This window comes from Neopsephotus bourkii, unplaced genomic scaffold, assembly GCF_033783945.1.
Source record: "Neopsephotus bourkii isolate Nb327-2 ecotype Australia unplaced genomic scaffold, CSIRO-AGI_Nbou_v1 NB_940, whole genome shotgun sequence".
In the NCBI taxonomy this organism is placed as follows: Eukaryota; Metazoa; Chordata; class Aves; order Psittaciformes; family Psittacidae; genus Neopsephotus; species Neopsephotus bourkii.
The window spans coordinates 2,033,312-2,056,664 of record NW_026901434.1 but is presented as its reverse complement, the minus strand read 5'-3'; the positions used below and the strand labels follow the sequence as shown (position 1 = coordinate 2,056,664).

At 35.6% G+C, this 23,353-nt stretch overlaps 1 protein-coding gene across 41 annotated transcripts in view; it reads right to left on the bottom strand.

Annotated features, from left to right (window-relative positions):
* Nucleotides 1–23,353, bottom strand: part of RBFOX1 (RNA binding fox-1 homolog 1) — a 1,299,775-nt gene that overhangs the window by 49,951 nt on the left and 1,226,471 nt on the right. For 34 of the 41 annotated variants that reach the window (XM_061358249.1, XM_061358250.1, XM_061358261.1 and 31 more), the window contains one exon: nucleotides 16,617–16,697. The exons of the other annotated variants lie outside the window; for them this stretch is intronic. In XM_061358249.1, the coding sequence (XP_061214233.1) occupies nucleotides 16,617–16,697 (81 nt within the window). The remainder of the gene's footprint in view (nucleotides 1–16,616; nucleotides 16,698–23,353) is intronic. 41 annotated transcript variants of the gene reach the window in all.

Below are 23,353 nucleotides of genomic sequence, written 5' to 3'. Positions count from 1 at the left end.
CACAGCTTTGTTTCCATTCAAGAGTTCATAATTGTGTCTTAATTGTGAACCAAGTGAAAGACAGACAAAGCAGGAGTTTTCTCAAATTTTAGGGGGTATGTTCTTCATAACAGTACCAATTATTCCTTCAAAAGCAAGAGTTGCAGAGTTTGGAAATATCTATCTTAACTGAGCTAATATTCAGACTCAGTAGAAAATTGAAACATAAAGCAAATAACTCAGACATTTTTGTGTTGAAAGTGCAACTAATTACCATTCCATGTGAGACTTAAAATATTTTAATTGGAAATCGAATAGTGATACAGTACTACTTAAGAGTGGGTGGGTTTTTTTTTTTTCTGTAAATATCTCTAAAACATCTCCATAAACTTAATTAAAAAGAATTACCCTTATTTTTTTCTTTACTTTCTCTGTCAGTTTTTTAACCAATGCTTCACTACTTCATTTCTCCTTTGTACTTATATTGCTGGCCAATGTTAGAACAGGTATTTTTTTACAGAATTCAACAGTGAGACAGTGAAAATCAAATCCAGCTCTGTTGGCACTCAGTTTACCTCAGTTGTGCTTCACTGTGTTGAAGGTGTTTTTTTTTTAGTATGTAAATAAAGGATTAAAAAAAAAAAAAAAAAAGAAAAAAGTATTGCTTAGCAAAGCCCTAATAAGACTCAAGCGGAAGTAATAATGTATAAACCAGTCAGATTTTGAAGTCTGAAATACAAATTGATTTCAATCAATATTTGTCTTTCATCTAGTTTAGCACTGAATTTTAAAAGCCCTAAATTTGAAATGAAAAATTCACAACTTGTAACCATATGAAGGAAAATACTGGATTAACGGTGACTTCTCCATTACTACCTTATTAATGTGGCTTTGGGGCCTTGCCAGGTCCTCCTCACTGACAAAAACTTTATACAGTAATTCTGTAAAGACTTACACATATGTGATATAACAGAAACTAAACTTAGAGTGATACAAATAAATTAAAAGCCTTCTAAAAAGTGCAAATACTAGATTTTTATTCTTCTTTCTGTAAAAAGAATGTGTGTCAAACTCAGAATGTTTAACTTACAGAACTCAACGTACTATTGATATCTTTGCAAGCAACTGCATTTAAGAAGCCTTGAAGAAAGTCATAAGAAAATTTATATTTTTTAACATATATATCATGTATTTTGAAATCTGAATGCTGTACTTTTGCATTGTGTACAGTTCTGGTGTCCTCAACATAAAAAGGACATGGATCTGTTGCAACAAGTCCAGAGGAGGGCCACGAGAATGATCAGGGGACTGCAGCACCTCCCATATGAAGATCGGCTGAGAAAGTTGGGGCTGTTCAGCCTGGAGAAGAGAAGGCTGTATGGAGACCTCATAGCAGCCTTCCAGTATCTGAAGGGGGCCTATAGGGATGCTGGGGGTGGACTCTTCATTAGGGAATGTAGTGGTAGGACAAGGGATAATGGGTTAAAACTTAAACAGGGGAAGTTTAGATTGGATATAAGGAGGAAATTCTTTCCTGTTAGGGTGGTGAGGCACTGGAATAGGTTGTCCAGGGAGGTTGTGAATGCTTCATCCCTGGCAGTGTTCAAGGCTAGGCTGGACGAGGCCTTGGGTAATATGGTTTAGAGCGCGGTGTCCCTGCCCATGGCAGGGGGGTTGGAACTTGATGATCTTAAGGTCCTTTCCAACCCTAACTATTCTATGAGTCTATGATTCTACATGCAATAACATTGAACAGTGAACAGTATATACAGTACTGCTAAAATTGTGACCTACTGCAGAAGCCATTGTCCTCCTTTCAAGCAGTCTTGCAAACAAGTCCGTACAATGTGCATACAAAAAAGTGAAAGATAATTTTCAGCTGACTGAAGATACTAACAAACATTACAGTAAAAAGATCTACAGGCGATACTGTGGTTCCTCTGCCAGAGTGGTCTGTCCTCCCATACCAACAGATGAATAAATGGTACAATGCTCTAATAAAATTTTGTAGATGTAATTTAGCAATACATGTGAAAAATATGAGGGTTGGACATCACAGTTTCACTATTCACTTCTGTCCCTTCGAGAATGTATTTGTGAATGCCACATGCTGGAGACTTCTTGTCTTAGCCTAGACGATGCATGCAACATGCACTTTAAATGGTTGCTAATCATCACCATAACCATATTTATTACTTCTGAAAGAGAAACAAGGAAACGGACTAGAACTTTTCAGCACAGAAAGGAAGGGACTGTGGGAGTTATGACAAAGCTCCACAATTGTGAATAACAGAGTAAATACAGGAATTAAGCACCCATGGAACGTTCTGCCACTGGATGTTATGGATGTTAAAAGTTTAAAAGTTTATATGATTGAAAAGGATGAACACTTTCTTTGCAGAAAAACAGTATAAGCACATCAACTCTGGTTTACAAAGGCACTCCGAATTGTAAAAAGCTAACAGAATTTTCAAAGAACTATAAACCTACACTAGCTCCAGTCTTACAACCTTTCTTTAGGCATCAAGGTTTTGCTCCTTTCCAAATACAGGATATTGGACTAGATGAAGAACTAATCTAATCCAGTATGATTATCTTGATTATGTCTAGCTGCAGTCTGCCTGCATTAGAAAAAGGACTCCTTTCCACCTAGATGATGATAATTTCCAGAAGTACATTTCTGATAATTTGAAAGTTAATCTGTGCCTTTAAAAAAAAAATTCTGCTAACAAATTAGTGCTGAGAAGAATTTGCTTGAGCAAATGGCATGGAAAGGACTTGAGAAAAACTAGTAGCTGAAACTGTGGATACCTTAAATGCTAATCCTGAAGGTTGGTGTTCTACATCAAGCTTTAAAAAATTTAGTCTTTAGGGACATTCTTAAACTGCCAAGATTGACAGAAATTTCTCAAACCTAAAAGCCACAGACAAAAGAATTAGTGAAGTCTGACAACCTTTGAGCAGTTTGGACAACTTCTTCACTACCATGTGTATCTGTAGTTCTCTACATATTAATGGAAAACACACTTTCACAAGAAAAACAGAAGCTGTGATAAAAACCAAACCAATGCTCAAAGATCTGTTTCAGCAGTTAATCCACCTATGTCTGGCAGTATTTAAAGCAACTGTCTGCTTTCATTGAAATACTCAGGGTCCTAGAAAATCCTTATACTGCAAAAGTACTATTTGAAATTAGCACATCAATTCCTTCATACAGCCACATATGAAGAGTAGACCTATCTCTTTATTTTCATAAGTGAGTAAACACAGGTCTAATGAAAACCAACTGGAAATGTGCAGAAGCTGTATGCCAGTCACTGATGACATACCTCTCTGAAAGCATGAACTCCTAATGTGGAGTGAGTATTTTTTTTCCTTCTAATTGTACTATTCATTCCAGCTTTCATACAGACATATCAAAACATACATTTTGCAATCACTGAGCATTTATTCTAATCATCTTTTCACAGTGGACACACCTTGGAAAGAATTACAAGAAGGGCTGCTGACCTTAAATCTTTGACAGTGAATGGCTCTCTACAAAGAACTGTCACTGGAAAAAGCAGTGTCCCCATTAATGAAGGAGAACAGAAAATGTTGTTTTAAAAATATTACATTTTTATGAGAAAGAAGTCTTTCTCTTACAAAAGAGGAGAAAAAGCTGGAAAACAGAGACTGCAGGAAGAGTCACTTAGCTCCTAAGCATTTACCAAACCCAGAACCCATAATCGAAGCTCAGCATTCATGGGAGATGCAAACCAAGACAGTCATTTCTACCATTACCAAAGGATCTGCAACACAAAGGATGTGTTGGGATTAAAAGCTTTAAGTAATATAATTGTTTTGCTATGCTTAGCTTGTGTTGTCGCCTTCATAAAATCATGAAGCATAAAATGGCTACATTAAAGCAAAACACTAAAGAAGCTTGTAGAAGCAATCAGTGGAAGGTAGAGAATGATCTGGAGTTTTGTCAGGAAGAATATAAAACATGATGGAAACAAAGCCTGAGAAATACACAACTAAGAGTGACATTGCAAGGTCTTACGATCAACCAAGGCCTAAGAGTAGAGTTGTATGTTTAACAATTATATCCACTCATAAAGCCTGATTCGGGTCAGCCTGAAAATCAGAGTATGTGAAAAGATGCCTTCTATTTCCAGGTAGCAATATTAAAGATTTAGTTTAGAGGTAAAACTACCAACAAGATCATGTCACCCTAGATTTGAGTTCAGGCAAAACCGCCCCAACCCTCCTTCAGCCAGGCTGAGAAATCAGATGTGAGGAGTATGTCATAGCCACCGAATATATTTTGCTACCACTTTTTAATATTCCCACCCCAAAATAATCAGCAGAAGTGGCACCCTGGGAACACAACTGAAGAATGGACTTCATAAAGACAATTTAATGAAAAGATCTCTCCTGTCAGGAAGTATTAAGTGCTATTAACAAGCCCCAAATGTAATGAATATACTAGCCAGGAGGGATAAAGATTTGAATAACTTATAGTTTGTAGGTCAACCTTCCTTAGTGACTCAGTGCCAAACTGCTGAAACTCAGTCACTAAAATTGCTGCTATAGTGGGGTTGAAAATATATTTGACTCTCAGCAGGGAAGCATCAAAGTCCACTTCTAAACAAAAGCACATTAAATTTATCAAAATAATGTGATAACTGGAATTCTTCTGATCTGTGATAGAGAAAAGGCAGATTTCTCCAACTACACATTGATGATATGAGGTGATAAGGTTAAAAAAGAAAAAAAAAAAAGATTACTTTTCTAAAGACTATATATAATCAAATATCAAGCTAAACAAACAATTTACATTCACATCTAATAGCCCCATCAGTTGTATAGTTATTCATCTATTCAAATATGAATGAGACTACAATAATAACAACAACAAAATCAGTTCCTACAGTCAAACTGCAATTTTACTTTTTCAAATTAAAAAGGAAGAGTGAAGACAATATGCTGTGGAAGTGCTTGGCTTTGCTTAACATAGTTATCCAAAAGCATACAAATCATCTTGTACTACAACCTAAATGAATTTTTTAAAGGAACATCATGCTAGTAAGGTTCCTTTTTTGTTCTATTCTTATACTGCAGGACAAAATTTATTTTAAAAATTATTATTACAACTAATATTGTCCCCCTAAGTTCTCTCTTCTGAATACCCTTTGTAAACATGAGAACACTGTCAGGGTATCGCCTTCCTCAAACTTCAGTTTAGATTTCAAACATGAAATCTGGTCAGCAACTTGCAACAACTAAGCAAATAAAAAGGCTGCTGGAATTAAGAGGATTCATGTTTGTGTATCAGTAAAATTAAGGATTTTATATAAAAAGCAAATAAGAGCATGAGAAAAAAAGCACGACCTTAATCTTTGTGTTCACAGATTAAATATAATCAATCCTATTTTCTCCCAGAAGACATAATATAAACGTTGGTTTTATTTAATGAGCATGACAGGAAGGTGCACTTTTTAGGTACCTTATCTCAGCATATGCCTTAGAAAACAAACAGTGAAGAAACAATGACAAAGCTTGTGTTCCCAAAAGGAGGACTATAACCTGGTAAAAAATACTTAAGGGTTATACACTGTGTATTAAAGTTTTAAAGCTCTGGGATAGATTGAAGAGTAGCAGATGCAAAAAACAACAGGGGGCAGATTTTGTATCAAAGCCATAAAAATATACAGCTATTTTAATGGGCAATTATTCTTTGCATTTGTGCTGTGGTTTGAATTTGTATGAGAGTGCCATATGCCTCAAGAAAGGTATGCCGTCAAAATGGATGAATGAATCCACCTCTCATCACTCCTAAACTCTCCTTCTTTGCACAAAGTAGCAGGTCATCTGCCATCCAGGGTTTTCAGATATTTTATGGTGAAGAATTTTAATGTTACATTATGTTTGAATCAGTTTATAGGTAATTTACTGCAACAAGGTTCAACTGTTAGAGAGGCAGGGCGATGCATTTACATTATTCACACAGTTCAGAAGGATCCCTTCTGAGGAAACACTTCAGAAGTACTGGACAATAAATTAAAACCGAAGAAATATAATGGATAACATGCAGAAAAAGGCTAATCAGAATAATCTACATGTCATTATATGAGATGTCAGGAAAAGAATTGGGAGTTTACCCCAATATATGCTGTATAGTGAGTTTTTACTGTACCATCATAGTAATAATTAGTATTAATTGGCATTCTTGAAAAGAATTAAAAAAATGCATTAAAGAGGATGTGTAGTTTAAATACACAGTCCAAAGCACAGTGCAAGTAAATTTAAGCTCTGTTAGTACAGATTTTCATATAAAAAGGCTTTTATATGACATATACAGATGGATTCCTAAAATTTCACGGTAAAAAATTTTTGAGAAAGGTAACAATGTTTAAAAATAGCAAACTGAAAATACATTTTTTTCACCTGTTACTTCTGTGAGATGACTATTCCTGGGACCTCGTGAATTAACTGAATTCAATGGAAATTTGCCATCTATGTCAGATACAGTCACAACCGTTCTGTTTCTTTCCTTCACAATCTATTTCATTTTTTTGAAACACAGACTTAAAATTAGTAGAACAATTATTTCCTTACTATTGTACAGAAATATATGTCAGTATTAAACACTGTTGTTTAGGAATAAACAAATCTGTATTTTGAACAGACCATTACTTATAGGACATTCTTATTTGAAATGCATTAAAAAGGAAAACAAAAAATCTCTAATTAATGTAACAAGTCTAATCACCATTCTCCACATGGAAGAGTAATTTTTCACTGTTCATTTACTCAGGGTAATCTCAAAACTGACATAACAGAAAAGCAATGGCCTATAAATCTGCTCTCATTTGTTTAATATTCATATTCCATTGAACTACAGCTGCTTGTTGCTGCAGTCTATTACAACATGCAAAACTGTCGATAAAAATATTATGAAAGGCAAGATGTGTTTCTTCATGTCTCTGTGTGCCATTTATTTTGAAAAAAATAACAATAAATGACTCATGGATTGTCCCTTAGTTTGTGGCACACTGAGTGATTAGTGATTAATTACCATGCTTCAAATTGACATGGCACAAGGAAATCGACATAGCTCTGATTAATTAACTTTTTATGTGAGACAGTTACTTACAAAACACTGCACACTGTAATTGAATCCTTTTAACCAACACTACTACTATTAAGTTCCCAGTCAAATCCAAATTAGCACCAAATTTTACATAAAATTGGTGAAACCTGTTATAAGGCATACACTGAAAAATTACATAAATAATTCTAGAAGGAGGACAGACAGCTGCTTTAAGTCACTGTTTTCAACTATTTTGTCCTCAGAAATCTGAAAAATAAGATTTGTTAGATTTTTCCATACCAAATCACAACATGAGCAAATGCACTCAAAAACCACACATTAAATATTTCAGTATAAAGTAATTTCCTACTTAATGTGCTTATTCTTATGTTAAATTGTAGGAAGACACTTAACTGTTTCAACCATTTATTTGGTTATCTTTAGCTTAAATTTATTTTCAAATTAATTGGTCTACTATTTAAAAAATGACTTGATACTGAATGCACATTTTCTTCATAATTAAGTGTATATGGAATTATTCTTTTTCTCTTCCCTCCTTTATTTCATCTCCTCTAATATACCAATAAACAAAACATCAGTGGTTTCTACATATATTAATACCATTATATGCCAGGAACTTAAAACCTTCAGAGAAAAAAAGGTGATGCCAAAGCCTGGAAACTGTGTCGTGTCATCCTTTTGACATAATACATCCTAAACTTTTTCACTGCGACGGTGACTGAGCACTGGCACAGGTAACAAAGTCTCCCACCTTGGAGACATTCAAAAGCTGGTCGGACATGATCCTGAGCAGCATGCTAGAGGTTACACTGCTTAAACTGGGGGGCAGATGAGGTGACCTCCAGAGGTTCCTCCCAACCTCAGCCATTGTGACATTCAGTCATTTGGTGATTCTGTGATTATCAGAAATCCCTATATATCTCATCCTTCTATTACTGGACTGTATATGCAGACACCCGAATGCCCCAGACAGCAAGGGATTTCTTTTAACAAGCAGGAAAAAATGGAGGATATGGAGGGATTTAAATTAGATCTTTATTTGAAACTAAATTCTACATGTTAAGCTGAAAATTACAAAATTAACAGCTTTGTATCTCACAGCCAGAGTATGTTGAGAGGTACAGTCAACTGCTTGTGCCTACCTACTAAAAATGAGTACCACAGCACCTAGAGTGCAAAGTGAAGGAAATCCTGCATCTAGGATTCTACACAAAGAATATTACACACAATAATACGATCATGACACAAAAAAATAGTGTAATTCTCACTATTTAGAGGCATATTGAGAGGAGTAGATAAAAACAATCCTATTGACCTAACTCACAAGATAGTCACTACTGCCAGTGTCCGAATGCTGTATCTCTACTAACAGGAAAGCACTAAGTTGCATAAGATGCCCAGCTACCCTTGGTCAAACATTGGCTTTATTATTTGATCTGAAGGGCAAAGATAACTTCCACAATTTACTATTAGAAATGTCATGCACACCTTTCCCATGATCTCCTACCACCCAGGTGTAGGATGGTGTACAAGTTAGAAAAAAAGTCAGTGGTACACAATTCAGGATAGGAGTGTCTTTGTGATCGAGTGTACTAGATCAGACACACTGCACCATCACTGAACAGATTTGCAGGAGTGATGTGAAACCCATATTTATAGACTCTGGACTACTACAATACATCTTACTGCTGGTTTATTAGTCACCATTAAAAATACTAGATAGAAGGTAAAAGGACAGTTACTCTGAAATAGTTACAGAAGGACAATATACAGTGATACAGAACAGAAAAATGCTGTAACAAAAATTTCAGGCAGTTCTACCAAAAAAACTCTAAAGAGGTTGATTTAGGGTTTAAAAAGGCTGATACTTCAACCAAGAATATAGCAATAAATATAAATATAATTTTACTAAATGTTATTAATTTTGTATTATCGTTGTAACTATGTGGCTTAGAAGTCAGTGGAGTTACCCTGCATTCAAATTCCTGTGACTTTGTTCAAAGCAAGGTCTAATACAATAGGACAAACCAATGTTTAAAAACCTAAAGACATTTCAACAAGAGATGAATCAATAGTTTTCTCTGGAAGTGACACATGATTTTTCAACCTTTTAGACTTCTATACATAGCGGAAGAGGGAGGGGGAATAATGGAAATCAATCTGTAAACTTCCCTTCATACTTATTATTGATATCTTCTTTATTTTTCATGTAAACCCACTGTATTTAAACATAAGGACAAGCAAGGGCACTTTTCACATTACTTTTGTCTTACTACCAGGTGATTCTCTTTTACTTTATAAATAAGGGCAATTAATTAATTCAGGAAGCACATTAAAAGACAGTTTCATTCCTAAATGTTCAGTAATGAGGTTTTTGTAGCCTTGACATGATATCTGTGATTGGCCTACTCTCAGGCATGGACATTTCACTCTGGGCAGAATTTCTGCACTGTTTCATTCATGAACCTCAGTCCTACAATTGTTAATTTGGCTTAATCACAGAACTGCTTTGCAGGGCTACTCTGCTTTTTTCCTACGAAGCAATAAAAAGCAGGCAAAACTACATACATGTTAATACAATCTACTAATTTTAATTGTGATGAAGTGACCTGCCATTCTATTTTAAGAGAAAACAGACCAACTAAAAATTAAGTTTGCAGATATCTTCTTACATTTAATTTGGAAATACTATAACATTGGCAAATTATCATACCATATGAATACTCAATTCTTTAAGTCATTCCTGACCCACACACCAGTGCAAAATAGCAAGCTTACTGAAGTCTCTCCTTCACCAATAACAGTAAAAGCACAAGAAACAGACTAAGAAAAACTACAACAACAAAATCAGAACAACTTAATCATTGATGTCATTAAAATAAAGCATATGTTCATTTGGATTGAATATAGTCAGCCATGTCAGACAACCATATACTAAATGCCAGGAGCACCTACACTTCCAAGTGCTTGGAGTCTTGGGATAATGCCATCAGAAAACTGTAATTATTACAATATAATTTTCAGGTAATCACAAGTGTGCAGTAGATTAAATATGACAAAAATCAACTGAATCGAGGTTTCTAAACTGAATGTTTCCACTAATGATTCTGCTCAGAAGCACACTTCAGATCACCTTTAAAAAATTCGTATTTTCCCCATGTAATCTTCTTAGTACTGGAAATATTCCAGAATACAACAGAAATATCAAAGGTCTTACTTCAAACCATTAATGATGCCACACAAAAACAAAAACTGGAATGTCTTCATTGGAACAAAAATAATGAAAATAGCTTCATACATCATGTTTTAAGTAGTTTACTTATATTCCTATGTCAAGTAGAATCATTGAATCATAGAATAGTTAGGGTTGGAAAGGACCTTAAGATCATCTAGTTCCAACCCCCCTCCCATAGGCAGGGACACCTCACAAGAAACCATGTCGCCCAAGGCTCTGTCGGACCTGGCCTTGAATGCCTCCAGGGATTAAGCATTCATGATTTCCTTTGCCAACCCATTCCAGTGCCTCACCACCCTCACAGTGAAGATCTAAACTTCCCCTGTTTAAGTCTGAACCCGTTACCCCTTGTCCTGTCACTACAGTCCCTAATGAAGAGTTCCTCCCCAGCATCCTTATAGGCCTCCTTCAGATACCTACTTCTAAGTGAGGACATTCAACAGACATATTGAATAGACAAGCTTTACTTGATTTTCATTTCTGTAGCACAGTGAGCCTATTGGATGTGATATTTATACTTATTATGCTCCCTATCTATTACAAGCATACTAACAAAGATCTGACTTATTCCCTACCTATGAATCAGAACAAAACAACCACAGGAAAAAAAATATTTTTAAAAACACTATATAAATAAATAAATACTACTGTCATACATAAGTGTTGATAAGATTTCAATAGAGAACACAAATAAAAAGCAAAATTCCCATATCATGTAATTAATACTTCAAGCTTTTGCTAGAGATTTTCCTTCACTCCTGGGTATATAACACATCACTTTGGATCAGTGGGATTATTAGGATAATTTAGGAACATTTCTAATGCCTGCTCTGAAGTAATGGAACATATTTTAGTGATTTGCTTTAAAAGAACTTAAGCATTAAAAATATTTCTTGTCAAAAATATTACAGGACCAAAGGTTTCTAGGGAATTTTCTGAAAAACTGCCTTCCCACCTTTCAAAAACATCTCATCTTTGCCTTGTTGTTTTCTGGTTGCTCATAAGCTAAACTCCCAGGGAAACATAGTTTACTATTTTAATATCTTTCTGACGCAAAGCACAAGTATTCTCTGGTGAGTGCTTATCTGTCATATATACTTCTGTGAAAGGAATATCAAGACAAATAAGATGTTCTAGGACATACCATGTGATTATGAGTTTGGCACTGACTGAATTTTGTTTAAAAATAGTTGAAATGATAAATACAAAAAATATCTACACTAATATTTTGAGGATAGAACTTGAAGAACATTGGGTTTTAAATGTTTTAATTATAAAGGGTGTATCCTATTTCAGTATGAATAGAGAATGAACACTTACGTCCATATATAGGACAAAGTGAGAGGAAAAAAATATTCACCATTGAAACAGTTAAAACACTAAAATTCTCCTCTAATAATACTCAGAACTGTGAACTTACTTTGTATTAATTAAACTCAATGTAATGGCATTTTCTATATTGAAATGAATAACCAGTGATCTGGAAATTCATTTAGACCATTAGGTTAATTACAGAAACCGATGGAAGTTTTATCAGTTAATTACAATTAAGTAACATGAACAATGTGGGACAGATTTATAAGCATTTGTACCACCTCAATCATTTCTGGATACCACCACCTCTTCTTATGAACTGTAATCAATATATCAATTAATAAATGGGCCATCAACTTCATTTGCCCTTGGGTATGATAAAACTAAATATCTGATTTATGCATTTTCATATTTTTCTTCTTTTAATTCTATCATTTTATTGCAATATGAAAGATTCCTTAATTTTTAATAAAATATCAAAAATTATGGAAAAAGAGTGCATGTATTTTTGAGCTGATAAGCATGCTTACTGAAGATGAAAAAACTCACATTTAGAAAATGCCAGCCAAAACTGACATAAGTTTAACATGTACTCATTGAAGTCAAAGTAAATTCACTTTTACGGCTATGCAAAACATTTGGGAAATACAGGTGTGTTTCTGTGCATCATCTTGAACAAAGACAAGCAGCAATTAGCTATTTCACCATATATGTTATGTATTCAGTCCAGTGAACTATCCTGTTAATACATGCTCAGAAAAATCTACTAGTAGTTACATACCTGGTAAGTCAAAGCATCTTTACATGTACTTGGTCCTAAAATAAAGCCTGAAAGTTATGAAGATCAACATTCTGATCTAGAAAGTGAAAAATATTTAGCTGCCTTTGAACTCCTATTAAAGTTTCTGATGTTTCTCCCATTGCCTTCCATGGAACCTGCGCATGCAGAACTGTAAATTTTTGAAAAATGTGATGCGTATCTTTAGGCTGGGTTACTCGCTACACCAGCTAGTGTTTAATGAGCCTGGAAACACTGATTAGCAATTCCAGTTGTCTACTGGCAGGTGCATCTCCTCTTCCATCCACTGCCATGAAATGGTTATCGAAGTTATCAAGAAAACGGAGCCAGGCTATTCAGAGACACACACTAGGAAGACAAGAGACAACAAAAGTAACTTGAAAGCAGAGAGGTTTCCACTGTTAGGACATTCAAGCATTGGAACAGATCATCCAGGAAGGTTGTGCAGTCTCCATTGTTAAAGGTGCCCTGCTGCAACCTGGTCCTTCCAACCTGAATTATTCTATGATTCTAAGACTTCACATCTTCCTTCTTTCCCATGTTTTGGCTCTCATTAACTTTTATTTCATTCACATTTTCAGGCACTTCTATAATATGGAAAAATGGGCAAATGGCACTAAACAGTTTTTAAATTCCTTGCATAAATTCAGATTCATCTTTTTCCCTTTTTTAAACCATACATACCCAGCTATATTACTGTCCTTTGTAGAACAGTGATACAGATACTCAGTGACAGAACTTTTTCCATCTTTTGAATCTTCCCTTTCTCCAGTAGGGTCTTAATATTCTCATGGATCCTATTCGTGAGTATCTTCAATTAGGAAAAGTTGCACATTTTTTCTTGATATGTTTCTTATTTACCAGTAGATACAAAGTTCTTCAGGATTTTAAAATTTCCTGTGGAAGCAACTAGTCTAAAGAAGTGGGGGCAAAAAGACACTCTGAGTTACGTGCAGCCAAACTCTATGATTTATTATGTTTCAGTGAGATATGAGGAGCTTCCGGGAAGCTTCTAGTAAGTGCTTACTTATTTGCTGGGTCTTGGTGTACTCTAATATTTCTTTTCTGGATATATCTCCTTGAAATACTGGTCTACATTCTTCACTGAGATAATGATGAAAGATTGAGCTGAAATCAGTTGTATTAGTTCTGTCCTCAAGATGCCAGTACTCTGGGAATCTACAGCAGCCAAGATGAGACCATTAGCTTCCTTATTTTGGTTGTCTCGATAAGGCACATAATCTGTCCTACCAAGGGATGTGAACATATTTGTATGATGAAACTATGCTTTCTGCATAATGAATAATCTATTCCAGAATAGATGTGCAAATGAAAAACTGATCCAGGTCCCATCTTCTGTTTCAGCATAAGAGAACAGATGAGGCATGAGAGACTATTACTACTGATTTGATCCACTGCTTGCAGAAGAAACAGCTCATTTCTTTCTGTATTATGAAAAGGGGCAGAAGCAATGGAAGGAAGCAGAGCCATGTTTCCACCTCCTGCCATATTCAGAGGTATAAGTGGTTACTCTACTGGGAAATGTACAGTGTGATACATAACATATATTCTGGGGAAATAAAATGCCAGGAAGGAAAGAGTAGCTCTAAGAAATGCACTCTTCTTTCTGGCTAGACAAAAAAAAAAAATGGGGTAAAAGTGTTCAGAGACTACTAGTGACCAAAGCAATTAAAAGTCAGAAAGTTAAGTGTGAAAAAAAGCTAGCCAAATCAAGAAAAATATTTTTTACTACCATGCGTCAGTTTTAGAATATAACTTCGGATCAAGAGATGAACAGTCAAGGCAAAGGCAGCATTTCTAAAAGTGGGGACTATCCTTTCCAAATACCTGAAAATTCCTAAGTGCTATTAGTATTTAATGAACTCCGAACCTCTCACATGGCTTTAGAAATCTCAGCTCTTTCTCTTCTGTTAAAAACTTACAATTTTAAAATCTCTTCATTCTTACATTTTAAGCTGTTCTAAAATATTACACACTTAAAATACCAGTGGTAAGAGTATTCAAGATTATTCAAAGATGAAGGCTGAAATATTGTTGTCTATATGGAATGATAACAGTAAAAGTATTAGTCTCCTAGACTTTAATGTTGGCTTATCAGTTATCATTTCAATATTATAAATGTGCATAAAAACTAGAATATAGAGGGTCTATAAAATAATAAAGAAAATGAGACAAAACTCAAGCTTCCTTTCTATTCACTTCTTAGTAGAATTTCCTACAGAAATGGAACTATTCTACATCTTTATTGAAAATTCTGTAATAAGGAGAAATTAAAAAAAAAATTACAATCATTAGTAACCAGGGTAATTTTGTATTATTAGAAGTTGTGACCCTGTGGGGGAAACCACATTTTGGCAATATAAAATACTATACATAATAAAAGAAAAATCATGACTTCCAGACACACAGATCCAAGAAAAGTGTAATGATTTCTACTGCAAGGACTACTAGCAATCTCTGTTATCAAACTGTTTATTACACATTGCCAAGTGGGAGGCAGATAGGCAAAGTCTGTTTACTTATGTATTTGGCATAATTGAAAACAAACAGGTGTTTGTTAGGATATCATTCTTCAAGGAGCACCACTGCAAAATAAGACTTTTCAAAGTGATTGACTCATGAGACATGATGGAAACAGTGAAGTATAGAGCTTAGCTAGCTATATATGACTATCCAGGGAATTAATAACAGTGGAAATACCGTATGATGTAAACAACAACCCCTGAAATAAATTCCCTAGGCTAGAATTCACAGAGATGAGAGGAACAGGGTAAACTAAAAAAAAAAACACAACAAAGTCTTTATTTAGAGTACTTCCCAGGAAACAAACACTGCCCCATTCCCCCAGAAGCTCCCTAACAGTGAGATGAATGAACTGTTTAGATAATTTTTTAAGAAATGACTTTCAGTCAAAGACTGCTATTTCATTGAAAAGGGAATATTGATTTAAACAGTATTTCATTGTTACTATAAGGATTAAAAACAAAACACTGCTTGGGAAACATTATATAGGACAAAATATTCTTGGCACACCTGGAACCAAATGCAGTTTAAACTGGTAATTTCATTTCCAATTTAAAACACTTCATATGTTTTGTTAGTCCACTATGTATTTGTGGACTCTTGATTTGAAACTAGATCCCACATTTGTATTATAAAAGCAACAGCTCTAGGGTTGATATTCATAGCCTTTAACGTAGGAGACTTTCATCACGGTATAGAGGACCTCTATGGAACTCTTTTATCCTCATTTCTGGTTTTAATGCATAAAATCAATTAATCATTTTAGTAGATTAGATAAGCATTAAATGAGTAAAACTGCATTCTAGACTGAGTGCAATCTTCATAAAGAGCATATGCATTAATGTTGTTAATTCAGGCAACATAAAATATTTTCTTTACAGAGGACAGCTATGAACACTGAGCAAATGCTGCTGTTCACCCTACTTTAACAAGCAGCAATTATTACTATTTCATTCAGCCATAGACTCTTCATCTGATCAGATTTCAGAATGGGCATCAGTGAGGCCACCAATACTATGTAAAATACTGAGAAAAATCAGTTCTGCTTCTGTTTCAGAATTTTAGAGGACGCATTTCTACCCCAAAGTTTTGTACAGGAAAATGGCTGATTGCAGTATATTGTTTCAGCTTGTCTTTGCTATTTTTATCAGGCTACCATTTTACAATTTAAAATATCCACTTGTACACAGTTTTTATCTTTTGTGAAAAAGACTTCAAGACTTCATGTCTATTTGCTTCCTGACACAATCAAATGATAGCATAAGACTTCTTTTTTTTTAAAATCACAGTTGTGACCAGGATAGAAAAAGAAACACAACTTCATATTCTACACAAAATGCAGAGTGCACAACAGTACTGGATTAAGAAAAAAAACAACCCACTGTTACTGAAGAAATTTTGACTGTTTCTGTAGAACATTGTAATATAGGTATTATTTTAATTATTATTTTAAAATATACTTTGAGTATAAAAAGGCAACTAAAACCACTGAATTATCTGTTGACATTACTTACATATGCTTATAAACACATTTACCTTAACAACAGCTATTAGGAAAGTTTACATTTTTAGGGGTCTTAATTCACATTAATGCGCTTTTGTCACAAAACAAAACAAAACAAAAAAGAGCCATAACACTAGCTTACTTGTGGATGTGTATACTAGTGAACTGGGGGCACTGTACACGGGAGATCCCTCCTGGTTTGCCTGGCACAGCAGCACCCTGCCTACAAGAAAGAGAGAGAGAGTGGTATCTGGTTTTGGAACACTCATACTAAACCTCAATTTTTATGTCAAAACAGAAATGAAGTCAGAACCAGAGCAGTGCAGTGAAGCTGGGGCACATTTTTTCCTTTGGCTTCAAAGCAGAAAGAGCCCCAAAGAACATGTAAAATTTTACATTGGAAAAAGCAAAACACAGACATCTCCCCAAATACAAACACCCTTTTATACCAAGAGGGGGAAGCTGGCACAGGCTTACAGCACCCACCAGCCCCTCCCGCGCCCGCCCCCCCCCCCCCCAGCTGCTCTCCCAATTCTGCCCTGGCTCTCCCAGACAGAAGCTGCCTCAGTAGCTCTGCAGATAACAGAAGCCACCAGCCCTCCCCACACCACCCGGCTCCTCTCCCTACCTTTGCCTGAAACGAAAGGCCACTAGAGAAAACACAGCAGATAAACCAGACCACAAAGCTCCCATGTACAGACGTTAGGCTGAGTACAATCTCAGTTATATGGCTTAAATTAACACTCGTGCAAGCAATTATTAATACATGTGAAGATTTCAGTGTTTTTTTTCCTAAATGAGAAATACATAAACATAAACTACTTTCCAGTAGATAAGCTGGGTTCTGGATTAAGAACAAAACCAAATAAAGGAAACTTTTTTTTTTGTAAAAAAGTAATAACCAGATCAATTTAAAACAACATTTCTGTAATGCATGCTCATTTTGAACAAATGACAGATGCTTTGGCTTACTTCTGGTGCTTTCTGCTTTTTGTTTTTTAATGAAATTAAATAAAATGCCATGTATTTCAACATCTTCCTTAAAACTCTATTTTAGCAGTCTTAGCTGAATATGGATAGAGGAAGAAACAACTATACTTTCATACTAAGAAAAACACTTCTGCACTTCCGGAATACAGCCCAGCAGGAAAAGCAGGATGTGACACAACTGATACAGGTATATATACACCTGTATACACACACAAAGTATTACATATACACATACAGACATTACTTCAAGCTGTCAGGATTTGTGACTCATGCAATTTCAAAAATCTTAAATTTACATGAAGATTTCTGAGACTTTAGAAGTTGTACATTGACACAAGAAATGTAACTTAACAGAGTTGAATCAAATATGTTTGGAAGGAAAAAATTAATTACAAATAGCAGGCATCTTTTCTATGTAGTATTACAGGAGCAATTTTAACTTACATTCAGTTACCAGAGGTCTTTAAAAAATACATATATTTAAAAAAAAATCTGTCATTAACCAGTTCTTTGACTATTGCTTGCAGCTGCCATCTGAAGTAGAAACACAGGAAAACCAAAGGAAAATAACTCTTGTAATTTATGCAATTTAGCTGTGAGCACTGGAAATGTCATGAAGTATTATGCTTCTAGCCTTCCCAGGCAATAGCCTATCCATTAACTAAGAGGATTTGGAGATGCTTGGGTTTTTTTTTTTTTTTCATCCATCTACTACTAATCTGAAAGATAAACTAAAACATTTTGGTTCCTTCCTTACTATAAGACAGCACATAGCTGACTATATCGATATATCAATATCTATCTCTCAACCTTCCCCAAAAATCCACAACTGGAAGCTGTTAAATGAACGCATACCTACTGAGATCCTAAGAGCATGCATTACTTTCAGGCTAATGATGAACAGGACCTATCAACACACTCACTTGACACTAGGAAGGTGTAAATCAGAATACGGATGTATTTTAACATCATAAATGCTTTAAAACTTATTATTACAGATGCCTGAAAATGAGTGAGCTGAAGACAGAGGCACTCATCCAGCAAAGCCAAATGAACAAAGGAATCACTAAAATCAGTAATTTTCATTAGTTTTTAAGATTAATGTAATGATAACGTCTTCAAGTATGTTTAGTAAATATATAAAGGTTTTTAAAAATTTAGGATGATAATTTATATTCTTCCACATATATTCCAGATGACACTTTGTTTGTTCCATGATCCACAGACCATTCCTTTTTTTTTGCAGCTAACATACTTATATTTTTTCTGATTTCATCTCATACAAATCTAATTTTCCTTACTCTAGTCTTCTAATTTCTAATGAAAGTCCTTCAAAACAGATGCTTTTTCATCCACGCTACTAGAGTGTATTTAGTCTGTGGCATAGAGCTTTCTAATTGTATTTTAAAAATATGCTTTCAAATTTGTACATAAAATTAATACTAATACCTAAACCACTATTATTAGATTTTGTTGTAGAAAAATATTGACCTTTTTAATCTACTTTTGTGACAAAAGATTATTTCTGCTGCATCCAATCTCAGTATTTAAAATACTTAAATTCTAATTAATACAACTAGGGAAAGATTCAATTATTTACAATAAGATCTTCCAGATGAACTCAGAACATTCAAACAGTTTATAAATGCCTTAATGGAAAAAAAAAACCCAAACCAAACCCTAATCTTTTTTCTCCTAGAATACTAAATTCTAGCATGACTGAATGTAGGCGTTTTAATTTTTTTGTTATAGTTTTGTTTTTAAGAAAGTGGATTTTAATATCAATTTCTTAATATTTCTGTTCAAACTGTAATTTAATAATATCACGGAGCTCATGAACTTCAAAAGCTTACAGTCATGCAGTCTTTAATCCCACAATGCCTTCTGCACCAGCATATTTAAGGCTGGTATTTCCTTATTAAGAACAATCAGCATGACTTTTTGCTTTTCTCTAAAAGTCTGCTCACAGCAGACCTGTCACCAGTGCTACTGGATTTCGGGGATCATCAGCAGAAACCCCTTTTCAACTTACTCCATCAGAAGGATCAGAAAAATACCAGCTTATGTATCTGAAGCATGTGTTCACTATGGGCACACAGGAGAGCTTTAGACAGGCCAAGGGCAGAAGGGAAACCCAGCTCTGCTGGGTCCACAGTGGCAGAGCAAACATAGCACAGGCTGCAATGCTGTTGCCGAGCACTGCTGTATCTTGGCAGAGATCCCCCCAGACAGATGCACTGCTCACCCTTGCCACACAGGCTGCCAACCTGGACAAAAACTACTTTTCAGATAAAAAAAATATTCCCACTCATACTTCTCTTCTCCCTATGTTTTCTCTAATCCATGATTAAGAATATACTGTTTGATTAGGCCCTTTGCTGAAGCACTGCAGTTATTTTGAGGAAATAATTACTCTAAAAATACTCAGAAGAAAATTATGTGAAGCCATTGTTTTTAGAAAAGTAAAAATTACTTTCCTAATGGTTCCATGATATCTGTCTAAAAGGAGTTTCCTGATCATTTTTTCATACTTTTAAAGATAAGTTTTATGCCTAGTTACTACATGGCTGATATAAACTATCTACAGAGCATAAGCAAAAATACCAGTGTACCCACGAGCTCATATACAAGACATATGATGGAGTTCGCTGTATTTCTCAAATGCTCAGGTAGCTAAGAGGTACCCAGGATCAGCTGCAGGAGGACATTCCAGGAAATTATAAAGGATTTTAAATCACTTCTGCTAAAAATAGCTTTTAACTGGAACTACTGTGTAACCAGTGCTACAGACAGCCTAAAGTAAAGGTCTAGTGTAAGTCTGAAAGAATTTGAACAATTATTTGGAATCTCTTATGGCATCCTTTGTGGAAGCATAAATTAAAACACTTTCAGCAGAAAAAGAATTCATACAATTAGCTGAAATTATGCTACTGATGTAAAATTAGCAGTGTTGCAAGGCCATGACCACAGCTCTCTCCTGCGGCAGAAAGTAGATGGAACTTTCTGAGAAACTTCACCACTGGGGTTGTATGAAAAGGAAAAAGTGAATACAGGCTAGAAATATTTGTGCCCCATTTTGCTTATGTTATTAAAAAATGTTATTTTATGACTCTAATCTAAAAGCTGAATTGTTTAATAAATTCAGTGACTGCTATTCCATTTTCTCTTTCTCCCAATACGGGTGGATGTTACATAGCCCAATCTTCTCCCTGGGTTAGTTCTCAGATATTCTGTTCATTGTTGCGCTTTGTACTTTCTGCAACAACTATTATGCCTATGCACTTATTTTCTCTTCAATAAGTGATACACAAAGGAAATTATAAAGCTGCACCTCTCATGAACACATCATGAGATTTACCAGTGTGTCAAGGATCCACATAAACACTCTACATCAGCTCTTGATTTGCTGTTCTAGAAGTGTAATTTAGTATTGTTCTTTCTGGACAGAAACAGCATTATCTTTGTTCTGGTCTGAAATACTGTTCTATGATGGGTCACTTCAAAATGTGTTACAGAAACGGATAGCAACACCTAACTAAAAGGCCACTGTTGTACAACAATAATGTGTTAGCTTCTATTGTTCTACCTGACTAGGGAATTTAAAGACAGCCTCTATCCTGAATGCATAATAGCTCTTAAGTGCTCTCTTAGCTCTTTATTATCAATACTCAAGCTGCACAGTTTAGAATGGTTTTGAATATGCAGTTAATTCAAAAAAATGCTTTGTGAGTGTCTTCAGTTATTTGAGATCTTTCTCTAAATGGAATAATACTCCTTCAGATTTTAACACAACTAGTCATGGACAGTTGTGTTGATACATTGAATAGTTTCGTCCATTATAAACAAAGAATTCAGTAGCATCACTCAAAACCACACACCTTCTTTCTTCCAGTATGTTAAAAATACAACCAAGACTGACCTTTAATTGCCTTAAAGTTACAAATTTCATTTAAACAAGAGACTCGCATATTAAGAGAGGACATTGTGAAATAGTATGTCCAAAGGTGAGTTCTCTAAGTCCAAATCAGTATCTATAGTACCTTTTGACAGCAAACGTGAAATATATTCTATTATTGAATAAGCTGTGTATACTTGCTGCTGGTAATGAGAATGAGATTCTGTGCTCTATACGTACACTTTAATGGTTTAATGCTTCACCCACTTCATCAATGAGAAGTTGAAAGTTATTATCTACTGACCCACTAAAATTCTCAAAAATTCTAAAAAGCATTTTAACTATAAGATACATATATACACAAACACAAATTCAGGTGCACACAAACTGGTAGTGATATTCACTGCCATTACCTTATGCTGGGAGATGTTTCTCACTGAAGCTGTTTGGGACCTCTGAAAAACAAATCTTTATTCCTGACCTTTCTAGATCCTGCTGGCAGACTAAAAGGTAGGTAAATGATGGCCGTTTACTCTTGGTTGACTGTAACCTTAACTTGGTTCATTTGTAACTTTGAGAAACAAACATGAGAGAAATTCTGAAGTATAAACTCAGAACTGATATTGTACTATTCTTGAAATAGGATACTTGAGAATATAAAATATATTCTGCTGATAAGTAAAATGCGTAGCATTATATATTTGCCTGTTGACAAAAGAGTGCAATACGAATAGAATCACAGACTAAATGAAACCGGAGCTTTTCTGCTCAAACATAAACACTACTGTTTCACCATGGCCCTGGAGGGATTACAAGTAGATGTGGTTTTACTTTATCCTCTCGTATTGTGTCAAGACACTATTTTCTGGGTAGATTACCTATTTCAGTAAATCAATAAGATAGAGACGCAAATCTAATGCAATTAGATGCAGAGGTGCAAATTACTAACCCCTCAGTTTTATCTGCTTACCCCAGTGGATGAGCGTTTTAACAAATAAAACTCAAATTTGAAAAAATCATGGCAGTCAGGTGAAGTTCCCAACGACTGGAAAAGGGGAAATATAACCCCCATTTTCAAGAGGGGGAAAGTGGATGACCCAGGGAATTACAGAGCAGTCAGTCTCATCTCTGTGCCTGGCAAAATCTTGGAGCAGATTCTCCTGGAAGGCATGCTAAGGCACATGAAAATCAACAAGGTGCTTGGTGACAGCCAGCATGGCTTCACTAAGGGGAAATCCTGCCTGACCAATTTGGTGGCCTTCTATGATGGGGCTACAGAACTGATGGACAGGGGTAGAGCAGTTGATGTCATCTACCTGGACTTGTGTAAAGCGCTCGACACTGTCCCACACGACATCCTTGTCTCTAAATTGGAGAGACATCAACTTGATGGATGGACCACTCGCTGGATAAAGAACTGGCTGGATGGCAGCACACAAAGAGCTGTGGTCAATGGCTCAATGTCCAGCTGGAGACCAGTAACAACTGGTGTTCCTCAGGGACCAGTGTTGGGACCAGTCTTGTTTAACATCTTTGTCGCTGACATGGACAGTGGGATTGAGTGCGCCCTCAGCAAGTTTGCCAATGACACCAAGTTGTGTGGTTCAGTTGATACGCTAAAGGGAAGGAATGACATCCAGAGGGACCTTGACACACTTGTGAGGTGGGCTGATGCCAACTTCATGAAGTTTAACCATGCCAAGTGCAAGGTCCTACACCTGGACCGGAGCAATCCCAGGCACAGCTACAGGTTGGGCAGAGAAGAGATTCAGAGCAGCCCTGCAGAGAAGGACTTGGGGGTGCTGGTTGATGAGAAAATGAACATGAGCCAGCTTCAGTGTGCGCTTGCAGCCCAGAAAGCCAACCGTATCCTGGGCTGCATCAAAAGGAGCGTGACCAGCAGGTCAAAGAACATGATTCTGCCCCTCTGCTCTCCTATTGTGAGACCTCACTTGGAGTATTGTATGCAGTTCTGGTGTCCTAAACATAAAAAG